This window comes from Armigeres subalbatus, chromosome 2 (genome assembly GCF_024139115.2).
Source record: "Armigeres subalbatus isolate Guangzhou_Male chromosome 2, GZ_Asu_2, whole genome shotgun sequence".
In the NCBI taxonomy this organism is placed as follows: Eukaryota; Metazoa; Arthropoda; class Insecta; order Diptera; family Culicidae; genus Armigeres; species Armigeres subalbatus.
The window spans coordinates 281,031,065-281,047,481 of NC_085140.1; the positions used below are offsets into that span (position 1 = coordinate 281,031,065).

General features: G+C 39.9%; 1 protein-coding gene across 8 annotated transcripts in view; it reads right to left on the reverse strand.

Annotated features, from left to right (window-relative positions):
* The window catches only part of LOC134212317 (serine/threonine-protein kinase 26), a 234,433-nt gene that overhangs the window by 16,553 nt on the left and 201,463 nt on the right, over positions 1 to 16,417 (reverse strand). For all 8 annotated transcript variants that reach the window (XM_062690064.1, XM_062690065.1, XM_062690062.1 and 5 more), the window contains 2 exons: positions 14,380 to 14,475; positions 13,668 to 13,796 (listed from right to left, as the gene is read on the reverse strand). In XM_062690064.1, coding sequence (XP_062546048.1) covers positions 13,668 to 13,796; positions 14,380 to 14,475 — 225 coding nt within the window. The remainder of the gene's footprint in view (positions 1 to 13,667; positions 13,797 to 14,379; positions 14,476 to 16,417) is intronic.

Consider the following 16,417-nt stretch of genomic DNA (forward strand, 5'->3'; position numbering starts at 1 on the left):
CCATGTCGTCCCATATGATAAATCTATATAATAATAATCTATATATAAAAACACCTGTTTTAAAACCAGTTTAAAAATACTGAAACGTCATTAATCAATGTTTGTTGATACTTATGACAAATGCAAATCATCATAAAGGTGTTTCATGGAGAAAGCAGCAGAATTCGAACTTTACCCTACGTGACTTTAATGGTGAAATCGCAACAGCAACTCGATGCCATTTATATCCATTTTACCCAATAAAGTCGGACTCTTTTGCCATCACTTCGGGTGTGCCTCAAGGGGGTCATCTGGGTCCATTTCTTTTTGTGTTGCTTGTCAACGCATTGCAATTAAATCTAAAAAAAAGCTTATGATCGCCGGTGACTTGGAGGTCTTTCGCATAGTGTCATCAGTTCTTGATTGCTATGCTGTTACTGAACTGGTGTTTGTTAAACGCAATAAAGAAGTGAATGTCAAGAAGTGCAATGCGATTTCATTTTGTCGGACAAGAAGTGCAACTGTCTCCAGCTATAGGATGGCATCTGTCAACATCGCCCGAGTCATACGCGCGGGCCCTACGGACTTGTATGGACATGACTGGTCAATTTCGGATAGCTATCGAGCGCAGTTGACCTGGTAGATCAATTGATCCAAGCTCCAGAACACATTGGAGAGCCTAGAACATCTGGTTTGGGTATATCTGACCTGCAAAGCAAACGCGTGGGCTCTGCGGACTTGTATGGACATGACTGGTCGATTTCGGATAGCTATTGAGCGCAGTTGAACTGGTAGACCAATTGATCCAGAATACATTGGAGAGCCTAGAGCATCTGGTTTGGGTATACCTGTGTTGGACATGACTGGTCGATTTCAGATAGCTATCGAGCGCAGTTGACCTGGTAGACCAATTGATTCAAGCTTTAATACAGTTTGGAGAACTAAGAACATCTGGTTTGGGCAAAACTGAGTGCAATGTCATACATATGGCTTTTACAAACTGGCATGGACATGACGGGTTTCCATTGGCATGGGTTTCCGTAGTTTTCTTCGGAAAAATTTGTGTATCATTTTTCATTAGTCATAGAGGTAATTTTAAAGATGCTAGGGATGTCCAGAAGAAGCGTATTGTTCACACATAGTATAGTCAATGCTAGAATAGTGTTACAACACATTTTCGGAACCTGTAAGTGTTGTTCACACTAAAGAGGTCAAAAGGCGGCTGAGAACCAGCTGTCTGAAAATTTAGTTCCCATGATTTTCTGATCGTGGTAGTCCGCGTTACTAATTCTATCACGGTATTCGTAGTGTCAAGGATCTTGGTATACTACTGGACGAAAAACTCAATTTTGCTCAGCACATTACAGCAACGTTTGCAAAGGCAATACGCGGCTCTTGGTTTCATAATACCCAGCATTTCACCGACGTTTATAGTTTAAAGACACTCTACTGCACGCTTGTAGGAAGCATTCTCGAATATGGTGTGCTAGTTTGGCCGTTCACACTAACCGGATCAAACGAATTCAACGGAATTTTCTTCGTTTCGCTCTTCGACTTTTGCTATGGAATGATCTTGTTCGTTTGCCACCGTATGAGCCTTGGTACGTCTGCCAACCTTGGCTAGCAGGAGGATTCTTTTGCAGCGCTTATTCGTTTTTGACATACAGTTAAGCAACGTTGATTGGTCGGAACTTTTGAACAACATTGATCTCAACAGTTGATTCAAAAGTGCCTATAAGATTGCTAATGTCGTTCCTGTTCGCGTGAATAACATTTCGGTTACTTCGACCTGGCTGACAAAGTACCAAGTGTCAAACCGATGTTGGTGATGAAACCAAACATGCGCTACAACATGATGCATAAACTATAGCCAATTGAAGCTTGTTGAAGCATAATTTGGCAAAACAATTCAAATTACTACAGCGCCACTAGCATTCTTCTACTTATGCTTCTACTATCTCAACGTTCCGGTTAGAAAAACTAGACATGCGTATTCCTGTTCATCATACTGTTTTTGGTCAAAATAATCCTTTTAACGATTGCTGTCGTCGTTTTAACAAAGTGTCTGCAAAACTAAATTCTAGCTACGAATAAACCAGCGAGCAATACAGTGACTTCAAGCAATAAATATCGATGAAGCATTTGGCGGCGCGAACAATGATAGGCCTTTTCAATAACATATTTTTTTCGGTTAACCTGGCTGTTGTTCAAATTAAGAAACTCCGCATCGGAAAAGGATGGACCGATCAATGTTAATAAATAAAAATGACCAATGAAACTACAAGCGCTGGTGCTGCTCGTAAAAGTGCTCAGTGCATATGAAAAATCGCAAAACGTTTGGGCATGCAAAAGTGCTCTGTGCGTGTGAAAAATCGCTTAAACATTTTGAACGCGAGTTCTGCTCGCAAAAGTACTCAGTGCATATCCCAATCGCTAAAATATTTTGAGCGCGAATGAGGCTCGCAAAAGTGCTCAATGCGTGTGAAAAATCGTAAAAATATTTTGAGCGCGGGTTCTGCTCGCAAAAGTGCTCAGTGCATATCACAATTGCTAAGACATTTTTAGCACGAATGGGGCTCGCAAAAGTGCTCAGTGCGTGTGAAATTCGCTAAAAGGTTTTGAGCGCGAGTGGTGCTCGCATAAGTGCTCAGTGCGTATGAAAAATTGCTCAAATAGCAAAAGTGCTCAGTGCGTGTTAAAAAACGCCAAACTATGTGGAGCACGAGTGGTTCTCGCAACAGTGCTCAGTGCGTATTCAAATCGCTAAAACATTTTGATCGCGAATGGTGCTCGCATATGTGCTCAGTTCGTAATGGAATCCCAAAGCATTTTGAGCGCGAGTGGAGCTCGCAAAAGTGCACAGTGCGTATTCAAAAACGCTGGAATATTAAAATATGTTTGAGCTTCATTGTACCTAGTTTTTGAGACTAGTAATGATATATGCGAGCACAGTCAACAGGAGGACGACACCTCGTCCAAATCAATTCAGTTGATAACGACACGAACAAAAGAAATACACGGAAATGAAAGTTTACTCGAAATTAAGTTGTTCTCACTCAATTAGGACTAGGTAGTTTGGTTGAGCCACGGGACAAGCGAGCGTGGGCGGACTCTTTCGCCGATGAAGGAGAGAGAGCCGCAGCAACCAGGGACATTCGCCTCCTCTACGATATCCTACGACGCTTAAGGTGACACGGGAAGCACAAACAATCATCAAATCGTCATCATTTCATCATTGAATGCTTAATTTTTTTTCTACAACAAATATGATTTTGAAAAAGTATCACCAGCGCGTGCTTACTCGCAATTTACATGCTGCAGGGCTGGTAGCGACCGAAGCCACTCAAAATAGTGACTTTAGTGACCAAAGCTGACGAAAAAAGGGACCAAATAGTGACTTTCAGTTGCAGAAAAAGTGACCAAATAGTGACTTCCAATTTCAATTGCAAGTTCGATGAGACAAAATCAAGCGTTTTTGGGTCGAAGGAGAATTTTTTTTGTAATTTGTGGCGGAAAACATCTTTCACTCGCCACTCTTTTCTCTTAAAACGAGCTCAGAAGAAAAATGAAAATCGTACTCGGTAACTTTTATCTACTCAGAGACTAAGTAAAATTATTGCCCTCTCTTTTAACCCCACGGAAATTTTACTCAATATCAGTAAAAAGCAGGACAATTTAAAACTATGAGTAGTCTGCAAGCTAATCAAATTTTTACGCCACTGGAAGTGATCGAAATATGGTTATCACTCTTAACACCTGTTTTTCTTTCCTGAAAATTATTTCTCGGCGAATATCTGCGTGAATGAGCATTCCCTTCTCGTGAGAATAAGTGAAAATTACGATCATTGGATTAGCTGCCTACTTAAGAAAGATGCAGAGAACTCTAACGATTTGTCATAGGTGCCACGGATGTTTTTGGAATTTTTAGTGCAACAGGAACAACAGTAGGATCGTTTTGGTAGAAAACGATACAAAAATTATGAAGATTCATGTACAACGAGCTTGGGATTGAACGTTCGACCTCCTGCTTGTAAATAGGAACATGCTCTCTGAATTTTTAAATATTTTAACTCCAAAATACGCAGATTTTCCGACTTGAGGTGCGTATTAATGAACGATTTTTGCTATGGAATTCGACAGCGCATGCAATCTTCAAAATTGGAGAGACTTGATCGCCTTTCTATGATATCTACTCAATAAATATTTGCTTAGAGCAAACCCTTCATTACATCTGTAAAAAAGCCGCTTGAGAACAAATTATATTTTCTTGAATTTTTTAGACAAATGTTTATATGGATACCTAATGAGAGATAAAGTCTCCTCAAATTGAGGCAACAACTCAAAATTCAAATATCCTGAAGTTGTGGTGGAATAATGGCATTTTTATCAGTGAAGATCATTTAGCATATTTATGGATTTGTGCTGTGAAAAAATGATAGCATTTGTAACATATGCATTTTGGTTGATTTTGTAAATCGTTTGTTAATCCTCCCCACAAACTCAATCATTTCCAGCTTACCATAGATAAGCAAGATAGTAAAACCTGTATTACTGTTGTGGAGTGTAACAAATATGCGATCATGGGCAGTTTAGTTCTTGGTAAAACAGGGGAGAATCAAGTCTTCTCACCTTCCCCTACTGCATAAAGTTTGAGTTAAAAAAAACACTAAATCGACAGGTCTCCTGCTTGCATGACTGTATACCAATTTATAAACTGTGACGTAAAACACCTTCAATGAGCTACTGGTTAAATGCCAATAGGAGCAGCGAGTTAAATGGCTGGCTATGTTTCAGAGTGATCATTTTTCCAAGATCATTTCCGCCAATTTTCAATTTCCGCCATAAACAAAACAGCTTCCGCTTTATACAAAAATCTTAGTCAATAGTTTCAAAATAGTTGAAAATAGTGACTTTTTGCGAAAAAAGTGACTTTAGTGACTTGAGGTCGAAAAGAGACTTTTAGTGACTAGCCCGAAAAGTGACCAAGTCACTAAAAAGTGACCCGCTACCAGGCCTGATGCTGATACTTTTACAGTTACATCAAACAACTGAAAACTGAAATACGCCGCTCCAAAATTACGAGGTGGCAATGCTAGAAAGAGACAAAAGATAGGAAAAATAACACGATGTATAGTGCCTCCCCGAGTCACCTTAAACGGGACGAAGAAGAATGCAACGATGCCTGTGAAAGACTCGAATAGTCTGCTACTGACCGACCCAACTGACCATCGTGCACTTCGAACTGCCTTTTCAAGTGCCAGGTAAGTCGCTATCCCTTGGCATATTTATTGCACGACATTATGTCGAAAATATGGGAAGACGAGGAATTGCGTGCTAGCTGGTTGGACGGCCTCATTTACCTCTCTTTTAAAAAGAGCACAGACTGGAAAACACCAACTACCGAGAAAAAACCCTCCTTAACTCAGCGTATAAAATTATGCCCTGCTGTATTCTGTTCAACAGATTGAGATCGCTTGAAGAGTCCTACGTCGGCGAATACAAGGCAGGTTTTCGTGAGGGCCGATCAACGACGGATCAAATGTTTACTCTGAGACAAATCTTTGATAAATTCCAGAAGCACAACATGCAGACATATCGTCTGTTTATTGATTTCAAGGTGACGTACGATTCAGTGGAACGGAATGAATTATGGCAAATTATGCTAGATCATGGTGGTAGAAGAATTTATGTATCTTAGAACAGTAGTGACGTGCGATAATGATGTTATCCACGAAGTGAAAAGGCGTTTTGCAGCTGCATATAGGGCTTATTACGGACTTCGTAACTAGCTTAAGTCCCCGTAGTCTGCAAACGAAGACAAAATTCGCGCTGTAAACTACTCTGATTCTTCCGGTGACTTTATACGGCCATAAAACATGGACGTTTGACGTCCTGCAGTGGGCATCCATCGTATGTCTGCGCCAGCTGTGCATAGCATACTTCTTCTTTGTCATCGGGTCTCCCTTAGTTTGGGCAGTGCACGTTGATGATGATATAGCTGACGAAACGGGCTTTTATCCTCAGCTTACACAACCTTGCGTTGATTGGCTGCCACCCAATCACACGTTGGCGCATCTTGCTCAGTACTATGAAGTCGGTTCCCAGCTCGTTGGTGGTGCCACAGCTTTGGTAGAAGTCCTGCCAGCAGATTTACTGCAGCGCTACGACGTCGAAGATGTGGGGATATAATTCATCGTAGATTATCCTATTGAAACCTGCGAAAGCTAGCGACTTGCAGTTCCATGTTCCAAGCTTCAAAACGTGATCTGTTAATTGTCGCCTAGGTGGTTGCCGTTTAAGAGGCTGATATGATTGTAAAATTGATTATAAACGATTGCTTTGGTTATGTTTTATCATACCTACCAATCTCGTCGTACCTACCAATCTGTTTTATCTCGTACCAAACCTACGAGATAGATCAATACATTTGACCTATTAATGTTTCCTTACAAACAATTACAAAATTTATTGCCGTAATACTGATTCTAACCCTTCAATCGAATCCGTCTTGCTTCACTAGTATCTCAGCTATTATTCATAGAATGGAAATTTAGCGCAGAAATTCAGTGTGACATCATCCAATACTGTGCCAAGTTCGGATTGCTGGAATGGTTTTCTTCAATTGACTCGGAGAAAGTCTCTTATAGCAGAGCGTTAGTGCTGGATGGCCTGACTGCATGCATATCAATTGAAAAGCGACTGCATCATCCAGAATAGATTTTCTATAACTCCAACAGCTTCAGTGCTCTTACGATTGCGGTAGCATCCGTTCACCACAGTTATGCTATGGAACTGCACAGCGTAGGGATAGTGGGGCAAAACTGTTACTCGAAGGTAGGAAGCCAGTAAAGTTCTGTTGAACAAACCAATTTAAGTTTAAATCTGCATGTCCAAACTGCTTGACATGACAAATTCCCATGTATGCTAAGAAATTGTTTCCTTCAATTCGACATGTTTACTCGGTTTACTTCTCGATCCAGCAATCAACTTGCTCCAGTTTTGCTCCACATTTCCTCCAGACCAGATTGGTACGATTATTCGAAAGGATCTGAGCATCCATTTCACTGCATTTCAACGATGCCGTCAGTTACTCGATGATACCATTGCCGCCACATTCTAAAGCTGGTCTCCGAGTTCCAACGCAAATGCGATTGTGGGAATGACAGTTGCATTCAGTTGAAGAATCAATAAATTTGTGCATAATTGAATCGATAAATAAGCTGCCGTAATCATCGTTCTTGGCACATCGACTTAATTCCCGGCGCTTTAGAAGAGCTTTGCAAACAGCTCTCGCCCAACTGTTTCTGAGATAGATAAATGCATTCAGTAATTAAAATAATCACCTTTTAGAACGATAACGACTGTCGGTATTTAGAAGTGACTTGATACCCACCGTTTAAAAATCACTCTTAAAAACAGCACAGATTGCTACTCTCTACTGACTGCTGGGACCATATTTTATTCATTCCGTTTCACAAATGACGATTGCCGGTTGACAGTTAGATGGACAACCGAAAATTACCACCATCACCACCTTTTGATTGCAGCCGAGTTGACGAGATACGCTTGTATGGCAAACAAAACGGTAAATGGCCGCTGGAGTGTTCAAATTTGCATGCATTGTTCAACGAAACGAGTCACGTTATGCAAGTTAAAGGTTCTTGATATGGTAGTGGGGGTGAACCGTTTTCTGAATAGCTAATGCATTCAGTGGCGAAGTGGCGTTGATTGAATTTCTAATTGAAACTGAAGTCTCGTTGATGAGCAATTAGAATGTTTTGCGCCATTTGCTTGACGGTATGGTTCATTGCTACTTGGTTGAAATTTAAAATATTTGATATTATTGTAATGTTAGAACACAACTGTCTCAGGGTTGATTGGTTATTTTGTAATCTGAGAATTAGAATTATTAGATATTTCCAATTCTACAGTTAAAATCACTAAAATGTAAGAAGTCCGTCAACCTTCTTTGTCTAGGGTAAAATGCCCAAAAGTGAACCCCTTAGTAGCGGAATTTTGCTCTTCCTGGCATAAGGAGTGGAAATTTTCAACATATAAATTTCGCGTGATATCTTTTTGTATCTTTATTAGCGAGACATTTAGCCAAAGGCTGACTCATCTCGAGGCAAGTTTTCAAGATACACACATAAAACACTCAAATACACGACCTTATTCGTTGAAATTAACATTTCAATGTCTTCTTCCCTATTATGGATCCCCAAAATATTCCTATAATAGACACCATCGTATTTATTTTTTCAAAATTTTTAAAAATCATTTCCTATAGCATTTCCAATGCATGTAATCAAATCATTAGAATGTATGGTAGGTTTTCCCGATGGAATTTCATAGAAAAATGTTAATATTAGGGAGCGGGACTATTTGGGCAGCACCCCTATTCCCGCCCGCAACGTTAATAACTCGACCGCGTTCCAACCAAATGGCTTGATTCTTTGTACATCACTACACGGAAGAAATAAACTACCCAATAGTGAGTTTAATTCACCCAACCTCGAACATCCGTACGGAAAGCCAAAATTGAGTAAGTAGGGTCGAAGTAGTTTGCCTTTACTCCCATGTTAAAAAAGTACCCAACGGAAAATTTATTGACCCAAATTTAAGTTTAATTCACTCAATTTCGACCTCAGGTAATAAAACTCAAAATTGGCTTCCCGTATTGAACTGGCGTCGTTGGATTGTTTGGCTCTTTTGTTTTTGACATCAAAAGAAAGAGTGGATGAAAGCGAAGAGAAAAAATAACTCAAAAGTAAGTTTAAAAGTACTCAATTTTGGGTACTTTTTTTCTTCCGTGTAGATATCGACAGAAACTAACCATGTACTAAAAACCAAGTAATTCGGTTGTAATACGCTCGAGTAATGAATGTTGCTGACGGGAATAGGGGGTGCTGCCCAAATGGTTCTCTACCCTATGTCGTAATAATGCAAATGAAGCTCTACCTGGTAAAAGGGCGAATGTTACAAGAGAGGATTCTCTTTGTCGACTTTCCCTCCTCTAAATAAAAGTTGACCTCAGATTGTTGATCGGCCACACCTTTATTCTGTAATCGTCGGAGGAAGGAAAGTCAGTTGGCCGCTTTTATATGGAGAAAAAATGCATAACACCGCGCATGAACGATTTTAAAACTGTTTTTTTTTATCTGTCCAATACTATTTCAGATATTCAAGGCTCTCCAAACCATTCTGGAGTTCAGAATCTTAGTTCACTAGGTCAATTACGCTTTATACAAAACCAGTAGCAACCCATGGTGTCCACACATTCCCTAAGAAGCCGAGCGCATGATTTACAATTTTGAATAAATTTTAGCACCAAAGTGTTTGCTTTGTAGGAAAATTAATGTTCCACATAAGAAAATCCCAATAGTAACACTAAAATTTATCAAGAATGGTGGCAAAAGCTTGTCCAAAATAGCTGGTATCGGTAGCCTGTCGTGATCGTCGGTACAGTATGTGACTAAAAAGACTAAAATCACTTAAAATTGCTTCCGACACTGACCTTAATTTGAATCACACTGGCCACCGCATTCTTCTGCACGAAATTAGGCAAAATTCTAAGGATAGTGCCCCTAACGTGTACTAACGCCAAGGCCAATCCGCAAATCATCCGGAACGATATCGGATATCATAGACGAAGGATACCGTGATCGCAGTTCGAGGAAGAATATCATATCTGCCAAGAATATGTAGAAGCGACTGGAGTATGCTCAAAAATGTTAGGCTGAGACGCAAAAGTTCAAGCAGAATGTCATATTCATGGACCAGCGAAAATTTAACCATTTCGGGACCAATGGAATGGTTATGGAATAGCGCAAACCAGCTACAGCAGCGGTTCTCAGTCTGGGGTACATGTATTCCTGTGGGTACCTTCACTGGCCCTAGGGGGTACCTCAGATAAAAATGCGTTATGGCGGATGCAGGGAATCAATATTCGAGAAACGCCTAACAACATACCCTTTGTCATCAACAGAGTTTGTTACTGACAAACGCACCTTGCAACAAGCCTAAGAACCTAAACATAATATGACAAGAATCATTTGCATTGCATGCTCTGATATTTCCGAGAATGCGACGCTTTTTTTTGTAATCACAGTTAGATTCTCAAATATTTCCATGAAAACAGAAACTACGATAGCATAAAACCGAAATTTTCTGTAAATGAAATGCAAAATACCGGAATGAAAAGCTAGCAACAAAATTGTTTTCTTTTTTGTTACGGACGAAAATTTTCGGATCTTTGTCATTATTATCTTCGACAAAAACAAAGCTTTGTCGTTAGTTCTCTTTTGTCGCTTGTTTCGTATGCGCAAACACACCTTAAATTACCGCGCAAAATGAGTGAGGCTAAAGAATGATAGAACGAAAAAAGAATTTCATCAAGAAGGCACGATTTTCGTTTATTTTTCAGGCTTGTTGTAGAAAAAAAAGTACCAAGTGTAAGATGATTTTCACCACAGACTTGAAAAACAGATTCTCTTTCGACTCGAAACTCGCTTGTTTTCATCTCGCCGAAACAGCGTTTGTCATAATATTGTTCGGCGGCGTTCTTGGCGTCAAGCCACTAAGGAGTATTTCAGCCCAAATCCTGGCCAAAAGTCAAAAACAATATTTTTAGATATTTCCATAGTGCTCTTGAGCTTGGGCTTGAGCTTGATTGACTACTCGTAGTTGCCACTCCATTATGACCAGATCAACTGTTCTTGCACAGAGAACCAACAGATGTTTGCTTGGGACTAGCTCACATCTTCAATGTACAAGTACTGGTGATCTCATTTGTTAGGTCATACTGGCGCCTGCCACGTCAGAATGCAAGTCAATGTAGGGAAGGGGGAGGAAATGATGATGCAATCACTCGCCCACTGCAAGCCGAATATACCTCTGCACTTGCCACGAGTTCATGCGGAATTTGTTGGAATTTTTGGGTTAGGTACGAGAGACTGAGGTCCGTCTTGATTAACGAGCTGCCAATGTGATAAATAGGAGAAAGCAACTGATGGAATTTCTAATTGGATGTAGGAAACGAGCTTTATAGTTCATTTCCAGTTCTAGCAGATTACTGTTAGAATACTCAAGTTGAAGGTATAGGAATAGACATGGAAACGGTATGGAATTCCATTTCCAGTTCTAGCAATTGCTAGAATATTAGAAATATAGAGAAAGATACAAAGTAGGAGAATGGAGCGGACCTGGGATTGAACCCACGACCTCCTGCGTATGAGGCAGAAGCAGTAGCCATATGACTACCAAGCCCGCTCATAGTGAACAAACAAAGCACATCTTTTCGGAAAACTTAGCAAGTAATAATTAAAGATTTGAGACTAACATAAAAATCATATTCATTGGCGGAGTTAGAGGAAGACACCACTCGTCGCAAACACGCTGTAGCTCTCAAAGGCAGCGTTCTTACGCCAAGTGGTGCTCTACCTAATAATAATAACTGACGCCGCCAGTGGCCATACTTCACTACTTGTTTAATACAAAGAGTACAAAAACAAACAAAAATACGCTTTGCTGTTTATTGAATACGGGAAAGGTCGTTTGGCCGAAACCCATTCGGCCGAATGCCATTTGGTTGAATGCCGCTAGGACGAACAAACCATTAGGCCGAAAGTCATTTGGACGAAAGAGTCATTTGGCCGAAAGGGTCGTTTTGCCGAACGGGTCATTTGGCCGAAAGGGTTATTTGGACGACGGGGTCATTAGACCGAAAGGGTTATTTTACCGATAGGCTAGGAAGGGTCATTTAGCCGAAATGGTAATTTGGCCAAAAGGGTCGTATAGCCGAAAGAATCGTTTGGCCGAATAGGTCATTTGAAAAGTGAGAAATTAGGAATGAGAAGAGAGACGTCTCACTTCTCACTCTTCATTTTTCTCTTCTCAGTGTAAAAAATGAGAAGCGCGAAATGAGTAGTGAGACGTCTTACTACCCACTTTGCACTACTCACTTTTCTCAGCGAGATGTGAGAAATGAGGAGTGAGAAGAGAGACGTCGCATTTCTCATTCCTCATTTATCACTTTTCAAATGACCTTTTCGACCAAACGACCCTTTCGGTCAAATGACCCTTTCGGCCAAATGACCTTTTTGGCCAAATTACTCTTTCGACCTAATGACCCTTTCGGCCAAATGACCCTTTCGACCTAATGGTCTGTTCGGCCAAACAACTTTCGGTCTAGTGACATTCGGCCAAATGGCTTTCAGCCGAATGGGTTTCGGCCAAACGACCCTTCCCCAAGACGTTAACGGGATAATTTTTCGTCCCATTAATAACAAAGTAATGAGAAGGAATTTTCTTTGTTTCTTATTTTTGTATTTTTTTCAGCAGTGAACACGCTTGTTAACAAAAAGAAGCGACGAAACTGTTGCCGTATTTCTTTGTTTCGCGATGAGATGAATACATGTTCAGTGAGATGGAAAACGAAACAGTTCCTCTATAAGAATTCCCCAGGAATTAAGTCTTCGCGAAAAATTGTTCAAAGTGTAGATTTCAATGAGAAATTCTTTGGATTTCATCGGAAAACTGCCAAAAAATGTGATTTTCTGAACAAGGAATTGACGAAAGTCATTCGGTGGAAATCCTTTTTTCTAATGCCACTTGGCCGAATAACATGTTCAGGCGAGAGTTACCTAGCCAACTTCCATTTGGGCGAAACGGTTATAAGGTCGAAAATGTCATTTGGCTGAAAGCGACATACGAGCGAAATGGTCATACGGTCGAACTGTTAATTTGGCCGAAAAAGTTGTTTCCCCCAACAGATCGTTTGTCCGAAATGGCGTTCGGCCGAAAATGTCGTTAGGCCGACGCTGAAAATGTCATTTGCCATATGGTCATATGGACAAAAATGTCACCTCGTTCGGCTAAATGGCCCTTTCTGTTAAATGAGCATTTCGACCAAGCGGCCTTTTTGGGCCAGATGAACTATTCGGCCAAACGAATATTTCGGCAATATGAGTAGTTCGGCCAAACAATACTTTCGCCCGTATAACCATCTCGGTAAAATAACATTTTCTGCCAAATGACCCTTTTTGCCAAACGGTATTTTCGGCTAAATGACTAATATGGCTATTTCACCCAAATGATTTTCGATCAGACGAGTTTCGGTCTTCGACCATACGGCCCTTCCCCGTCAAAAAATTTGATTTCAAAGTGAAATTCTTTGGATTTCAATGGGAATAAAATTCTAATTTTATTTTATTTTTTATAATTATAATTTTATTTTTAATTTAACAAAATTTTCAAAGGAAGTTCTTTAGCCTTTCCACAAAAAGTAGTTCAAAATGGAAACTTCAAAGAATTTCCCCAGCGGAAAATTTTCCATGAAAATTCCGAAACATTTCTCGTAAAAAAAATTCGATGAATTTTCCGCTGAAATTTAGAGGAAATTTTCGAGAAATTTCCGAAAACATTTTTAAGAAAATTTCACAGTGCAATTCTTAAAAACACCCGTTAGAAATTCTCAGAATATTTCCCTGGAAATTCTAGAAAAATACCCAAGAAATTCCATGAAATCTAAAAAAAAATCTCGTGGAACTTATGAAAGTGTTGTTTAAATGCTAAAGAATCTCAATGTGAAAGTCAAAAAAAAATTCCGTGAAAATTTCAAATGTCTGAATTGCAAATGTTATTTGCTATTAAATCAATACTTACTTGCTATTATTGACATTTACACTCACCTTAAGGTATGATCCAAAGTACTTCGTGACAAAGGGAGAATCACACTGTGATAGCACCATAATTTCCTGTTGTATGTCTTCGATCTCATCTTCTGCTTCCTCTAGGTCGATTATTTTGATTGCCACAACCTATCGATTAGACACGAGAGAAAACATGTAAAAGTTGGTGATAAATGAGATTAAAAATTTACAACCGACATCCTCTGAGAAGCTGATGAGTTCGTCTGCATGAAGTTAAAATGAACCTTAGCTCACGCAAAAGTGGATGACGGATACTGAAAACGACGAAGACGACGACGACGACGTCGGCAGTAACGTTCCACACCTTTGGGGAAACTTTCAAGTGAGCAAAGGATTAAAAATTTATCGCCATTAAATGGATGCTTCTTGCATGGTTGTACGAGCACAGGCGGCGATTCTCGGAAGGACCTCAAATGGTGGCTACATTAGAAGAAGTAATGTAATGAAAAAAGTTTTCCGCCCCAATCGAACGAATAAATCATTTGCGGGCGAGGGAAAGTTGAAGCGAATCGTTCTTTGCTAAGTAGTTTGGTCGCCGTCTTCCGTTTTTCCGATGCATTAAGAATAGAACGTCTGGGGAGGTTGCTTGAAGCTTGGGGATGGAGTCAGCAGCTTCATTGGGACCATGCAGACGTACATAATATATCATCACGGCATGGGTCATCAGAGGAAAGGATGGGCTGGTTCTTACCTGCTGTGTCCTGTTGTCGACGCCTTTGAATACTTCACCGAATGATCCTTTACCAATTCGTTCCTGCTTTGTGAAGATTAATTCCGGATCGACTTTCTGCAATGAAAAGAGTAACACGAGAAGAGTTGGTTATATGTTAATGAACATCGCAAAGTTTGTATAGAAGGGTAAAAACGTGAGAAAATGACCTTTCGGTAATTACAATATGTTAAAGAACTACTTCAATTTAATTTGGGTTTGAAGTATTTGAACTATATTTAAAATAAATAATAATTTAGTGTTATAGTGGTAATTAGTATTTGTTTCGCCAAACTACGACTTTATTCAACCAAATATTTTGTCAAATCAAGAAAATTTATTTCGTTTCGTAGTTTAAAAAACCATCCTTCCAACCATATATCACATGGCGACTTTTTAAGATTGCGTATAGGTAACATCACAATTTATGTCCCAACATTGTATGATACGCCCCTTAAAAAGTTCGCACACACTTTATGTTAACCGTTGAACCACATGCAGCAAAATAGGCGACAATAATTTAATTAAAAAGTTTTCAATTAAAATTTAATTCGTTTAGTACCGCACACTGGAGTTTGTTTGCACGAATTGGTCCCATATCGGGGGGTGAGTGACGAACCTGCGGAGACTGATACAGATGGATGGGAGAATCACACATGGCCCCCGACACACAACCCCACGAACGGCAATAAATGGAACGAGGAACGTCGTACAAACGGGAACGATATGGTGGAATCGCCTTCTCCCGACGATTGCGCCCGGGAGGGAAATCAAGTTGTTCAACGTGTGGGAGTTGGATAAGAAGATGCGGTGCTAAAACCCCAACAGAACTCGACAGCTTTCGGTATGAGATGGGAAACTAACGAGGAGCGAGCAGGCTCCCCCGCGTGGAAAGTGAATGATGTTATTTATGATGAAGATGGAGAGAGAGATCGAGGGATTCAGTAGGAGCATTTGGCCGGCATTTCCCGGTGTTCCAGTGTACCGGAAATGGATTACGAATGAACATCTGACAACTGTGATTGCTAGAAAATAATGGAATTTAAAGTGATTGAAGAGTAATCCTCGGGGGAAGTAACACGAAACGATTATGCAAAGCAATTTGACTGATTTCAATCTGTTAACATTTATTATTAGATATTTTCCAGGAATGCAAAAAGCAATTTTAATTCTAGAGCTTAACATTTCCTCATATGTTAAAGCCTTGCATACGCAAACGAAAACTTTTCTAATAATGGCAAACATCAAAGGAATGCCAGAACAGCAGGGCAAAAGCCACGGAGGTTCTGGAATGCCGCAATCCTTTAGTGGAAATTTTCTACGGCAGTACACGAAAACAATAAGTCAAATAATGCGCGAACTATGTAAAAAATGCTTGCAATTGCATTAAGCCAATTAGTGTCATCATGTAAGTAACATTGTTCTATGTGGTAAGCAATAAATCACAATTAAGCACTTCTCTTTACTAAAAACTAAAATAGTCTTATGAAAATGCAACAAAGACCCGAAACGGTCACCTGCAATGGAACATAATTTATTCCCTTATACTTTCTGAAATGTTGCAGTCCACTTATGTAACATAACATGCCTACAGTTTTACACCCTCCCTGGCATGGTACCTAGTTCTCTTGATACACTTGGAAAGAAAACTTTCCATTTTCAATGCAGCGCGCGAGCCACTCGACTCGTACCATGAACTGTGGAAACGAAAGATCGACACCAGCGTTCAGCAAGTTCCGAAGACGGATGGCGCTGCGAAGCATTTTCAAATCAATTTCCTCACATTATCGAATTTTCTCTTCGAAATCGATTAGCAGCGTTGTACGCTGCTGCCCACAACACGTACGAAAGAGAGGTTGTAACACTAATCACCGTCTTCGGGTCCTCATACTTATTACGAAAGTGCTTCTGGAGGGATGGTCGTCTGTTTTTTATATACTTTATTAAAGTATATATAAAAGAATGGTCGTCTCCTTACAATCCACAAATGAAAAAAAAACTTACTGTGGAAAAATCCCTT